This window comes from Coptis chinensis, chloroplast (genome assembly GCF_015680905.1).
Source record: "Coptis chinensis chloroplast, complete genome".
Taxonomy (NCBI): domain Eukaryota; kingdom Viridiplantae; phylum Streptophyta; class Magnoliopsida; order Ranunculales; family Ranunculaceae; genus Coptis; species Coptis chinensis.
In genome coordinates, this window is record NC_036485.1 from 27,501 (window position 1) to 32,500 (window position 5,000).

A 5,000-nucleotide genomic window follows, 5' to 3' on the forward strand; every position below is an offset into this window, starting at 1 on the left:
GCATATCATATATAAATAAGATCCGGGATTATATATATCTGTGTAACGATTTCTGTTCTAGGGTTTACATATACACATAATTGTTGTTATACTTTTAATTGAAAGAGGTTGATTATTTAATATTATTGATAAACAATTATTATTGGTTGTGTATCAATTGAATTTTCTTATGCCATTAAATTAAGGAAGCACAATTTGAGATCCAAGAACTTGTTAATTCATTAACAATCAATAGTTAATGGGTCCAATTTGGACTGAATTTTTTATTGTGTGATTCAAAAAAAATTTTTCTTTCAAAAAGGAGGGAAGTTTTTAGGCCTTGTGTGTTTTGGTATTTGAGATACTATACAATTAAACAATTAATCGAAGGGTATCCACCGGCTCCAATCAAAAATGGAAGGATTTCTTTTAGGTTTATTAGGAAAGGAATAAGGAAAATGGGATTCAAAACGCAAAAAAAAGATTAAGTCTAAACCTAAAAAAAATAAGATTTCCATCTATTTTTATCGTTTTGGCGGCATGGCCGAGTGGTAAGGCGGGGGACTGCAAATCCTTTTTCCCCAGTTCAAATCCGGGTGTCGCCTGATCAATAAAAAAATTTGAAATACCTTTGCTTGCTGATATATTTATATATTATTATATATATAATATCAGTCGCCGGTGCTTGTCCTTGCCTAGCATAAACAGAGGAAAGGGGCTCGAGCTTCTGATACTTGCTTGATTTTAATTTAAAAAGCTGGAGGTTCTATAAAAGACTATCAATCCTTGCGCCTCGGATTACAGGGAGGGTTTTAGTATAGGAAGGGTGGGGAGTTGGTAGTTGTGTAAAGGGTGGAAGAGACTTTGTATATGGGCTCACGAGAATTTATAAGTGCTCAGACATTCAATCAATATTGGATGAATAATTGGCTTCCTTTATAGAATAGATAAAATAAAAAGTTTTTATTTTTCAACTCTTTTATTCTTTTTTTTCGGTAACACCCAGGCAAGAATGTAATAGAAGGTCCCCCGAGTGTCTTTGTGAAATACTCGGGGGTCATAAGGATTAGATCAAACAGTAGATAGAGATATGTGATAGATAGTGCTCTATCTTGATTGTATATTCTTATGCTTTTTTATTATTATAAATGAGATGAAGGGTAACAAAAGAAACAATAAGTCTTACTATTCCTACATGTTCCGTTAAGAGCATCGCCTTGATAATTACAAGAAAGTAACTGTAGATCTTGCTTGTACTTAATTCTTCCGAATTCTAACAGAAATCAAATATAAACTTGTTATGGGTAGGGTTATTGGATTTGTTCATCAATAGCCTTCATTCAGAATCCCTTTTTGACTCTGTGCCATTGATTACATTATTATTACTGATCAATAATGGAAGAATTTCTTCATATTTATAGAGACGGGGGACATAATTCACATGGATATAGTAAGTCTTGCTTGGGCTGCTTTAATGGTAGTCTTTACATTTTCCCTTTCACTCGTAGTATGGGGAAGAAGTGGACTTTAGGGTCATTACTAATTTAATTGAGTTGAGTAATCAAATCAAACTGTATCAATAGTTTCATACATCGTTCTACAAAGCTAAAAAAAAATATCTCCATCTCCGTTTCAAAATTATACGGGAATCCGGTAACAGTAAGTGTAAGTAATGTAATAGATGAAGAATAACCTTTCAATAAAAAAAATATTTCATTCAATGATTCCCATGTTCGTATTTTGAAAGTAAAAGGAATACACATGATATTCCATTTTTTCCAACCGAACTCGTCCGAAATATTTCGATGAACTAGCTCTTAACAGAATCATATTTATTTGATATGGATATTATAATGAGGAGCAACCAACCCCCCCTTTTTTTTTGTTTCTCACTTTACTGTTCAAAGAGGAGAGGAAGTCTATCTGTTATTATGTGGATACGTAATTTGGAAACATGGATATAGTATTTGTCCAATGAAGCAATACGTATAATAAGATCTTTCGTTGGGCGTGCGCATTTAGCTTTGTTTTTAGATTCCTAGAAATATAATTCTTTATGTTTTATCGACTCACTTAATATCATGGTTCGCATGTTAGAAATAGGTGGTATCTACTACTTTTTTTTTACAAATCTGAAGAATTTCCCACGGAATTCCTTAAATCGCCTGTCAACGGCAAAATCATTTACTTCTTATCGGAATGCTAAAAAAAAAGATGACTGGGTTTCTTTTACTCTGCCCATACCTCCTTCCATTGATTTGATTGTTTCGGCGTATCCCAGGACCCATATTGGAAATAAATAATAAGAAAACTAGTAATTAGAAGTAATTAGAAGCGTAAGACATAAGAGTAAAAGTAGGCATTCGATTATATCGTATCGATCGAAATCGGTACAAATAAAATGTCAAATGGATGTAGCCTGAATGTAGCAAAGAACTCGAATTGGGTTACTATTTATATGTATATTACATATATATTGATATTTATATGTTTATATATATATATAAATATACCTATTACGGAGTGATCCACGCCTATATATATCTTTATACAATACAGTACAACCTTCTAAGTTTATATTTATATAATAATCATATGAGATGCGATAGTGTGGTAGAAAGATTCCTATATTTCTATACTATCGCATCTCATATACTGCTGATTTTAATCAGCTCCTTTCATTTCTTCCATTATTGATAAGAACTTATAAGTTAAGCTTGCTTCAAATTAATTATTTTGGCTGACCGTTTTTACGTAAATGATAAGTAAAAAAGCAGTAGGAACTAGAATGAACAGTGCAGTAGCAATAAATGCGAGAATATTGACTTCCATAATTTCATCGTTTTTTTATTTCATAATAACTCGGGATCTAATCCCATAGAGATTTTTAATCTTTCTCCTGTAAATTCAATGGGAGGAATACATGCCGATGATATTGAATCGGATCAATATCATGAATAACAATATCTGAGCTATCAAATCTATTCATCGTCAAGAATGGAATAGTATAACATAGGAAGATCCTTTATCCATACGGAAGAAAAACCTAATAAAAAATTGAATTCCTGATCCAATCAAGAATCCCGTTGAATTTTTCATTCTTTATCCATTCGTTATTTTGTATAACCTACCATCTTCTTTATAGAATCATATAATGAGGTAGCATCTGGCCCATCTTCCACTTCCATTGGTCACAAACCCAAAAAGTAAAAGTGAAACGGAAAAAAGATAAATAAGGACCCCCACTGTGAATTAGACCCTACCCCCCGCCCTCCTTCCCATAAAATAAATAGATGAATTAATGGAGTCATCGGATACTAGGTCGGGACTGACGGGGCTCGAACCCGCAGCTTCCGCCTTGACAGGGCGGTGCTCTGACCGATTGAACTACAATCCCAGAAAAACAAGGTCTACAGCATACATATTTTTAATGATTTTATTAAAACTATTTCCGTTTAGAATCGTCGTATTGGAACAGAGAAAAGAGTGATGTATTAATATCCACATGTATATGTTCTTTAGTGAGAACGATACGAACTACTAGTAATCCTATTGTCAAATCGATTAATATTAATAATAAATTTTTCAATGAAAAAATTATATTTTTCTTTAATACTTTCCCTATATTTACGGATCATGATATGAATCTAGATCATTAAAAAAATAAGACAGAATATATGAGAACAGTATATAAAATATATTTTTTTCTTTATTCCTACGCTACGTATCAGGCGTTTCGTTTCCGGAGAACAAATTTCTTATATAATCTCATGATGGATCGGCGAATTATTGGGCCGAGCTGGATTTGAACCAGCGTAGACGTATTGCCAACGAATTTACAGTCCGTCCCCATTAACCACTCGGGCATCGACCCAGGAAGAATCGATTCTAGACTTATTGATAATACATGATCAACTTCCTTTCGTAGTACCCTACCCCCAGGGGAAGTCGAATCCCCGCTGCCTCCTTGAAAGAGAGATGTCCTGAACCACTAGACGATGGGGGCATATCCGCCCGATCGACATCATACTATGAGTATAGTATGAATAGTTTTTTGTAATTGTCAATATAATGTAATAATGTAATGGTGTGACTAAATCCGAATAGGTTTTCTACCTTTCGTGATTCCAATCTATATGATATGAAATGAAGTAATGTTATAATTATAATGATGAATGAAGTAGAGGACCCCAGGGATTTGTCCGACAGAAAAAGGTTAAACCCCATTCTTCAACTTTCACCCACCGATTCACGCATTGTTAAGATGAGATATGCCTATCTCACATCCAGGAAATTAAGAAACAATAGAAAGTTTATTTTTTTTTTTATAAGAGTTTTCTTTTATTCCAGATACGAGTTCGAGTTGAATCCTTTCATTACATGATTTGATCACATATCAAATATCTTGTATCTATGTCAAATTGTGTATCAATCAATCGAGTCTCATTGTGATAGGGATCAATAAAAGCAAATAAATTAGGTTTTAACCTAAAAAAATTCTTGTTCCCAAATGAGACACTATGAGTTTACTGCGTGCACCTATGTATATAATATATGTACATGTATATGTCTTCACATTGACTCATTCAGGAATAAAATGGGCCTTTTTAACTCAGCGGTAGAGTAACGCCATGGTAAGGCGTAAGTCATCGGTTCAAATCCGATAAGGGGCTTTTTCTACAAAACTCTAGTATGGGTCTTCATTTTTTAGTGTATACTAGAGATATTGTTGATATTTGTAATAAAACAAAGTAAGCATATGCATAATAATAAGTTTTTATTAATATTATTAATGAGTTAATTATTATAATAAGTTATATTATATAGTCATTCTTCTCCATCATAAATTTAAGAAATAAACAAAAGAAAAAGAAAGTGGACCTGACCCATTGAATCATGACTATATCAGCTATTCTGATATTCAAATTCGATAGAGATGGGATTGTAGCCTCATCGTTTTTTTTTTTTCATTTCCTTAGACTACGCAAGAATTTGTCGATATTTCCGATTAAATCCTCTTG

The 5,000-nt window shown here is 32.9% G+C and overlaps 2 protein-coding genes and 5 non-coding genes across 7 annotated transcripts; 3 read left to right on the top strand and 4 right to left on the bottom strand. All coding sequences in view use genetic code 11, as the record gives it.

The window, feature by feature from the left end:
* Positions 1-513: 513 nt before the first annotated feature.
* On the top strand, positions 514-584 carry trnC-GCA. The gene has a single exon. It is a non-coding gene; the product is annotated as a tRNA-Cys (tRNA).
* An 836-nt stretch (positions 585-1,420) lies between these two features.
* On the top strand, positions 1,421-1,510 carry petN (cytochrome b6/f complex subunit VIII). Its single transcript has one exon. It carries the CDS (start codon positions 1,421-1,423, stop codon positions 1,508-1,510), a length of 90 nt encoding a protein of 29 aa, YP_009446065.1.
* A 1,196-nt stretch (positions 1,511-2,706) lies between these two features.
* Positions 2,707-2,811, bottom strand: psbM (photosystem II protein M). Its single transcript has one exon. The coding sequence runs from the start codon at positions 2,809-2,811 to the stop codon at positions 2,707-2,709; it is 105 nt and encodes a 34-aa protein (YP_009446066.1).
* Positions 2,812-3,302: 491 nt separating this feature from the next.
* trnD-GUC lies at positions 3,303-3,376 on the bottom strand. Its single transcript has one exon. It is a non-coding gene; the product is annotated as a tRNA-Asp (tRNA).
* A 393-nt stretch (positions 3,377-3,769) lies between these two features.
* Positions 3,770-3,853, bottom strand: trnY-GUA. The gene has a single exon. It is a non-coding gene; the product is annotated as a tRNA-Tyr (tRNA).
* Positions 3,854-3,912: 59 nt separating this feature from the next.
* Positions 3,913-3,985, bottom strand: trnE-UUC. Its single transcript has one exon. It is a non-coding gene; the product is annotated as a tRNA-Glu (tRNA).
* A 595-nt stretch (positions 3,986-4,580) lies between these two features.
* trnT-GGU lies at positions 4,581-4,652 on the top strand. The gene has a single exon. It is a non-coding gene; the product is annotated as a tRNA-Thr (tRNA).
* Positions 4,653-5,000: the final 348 nt, after the last annotated feature.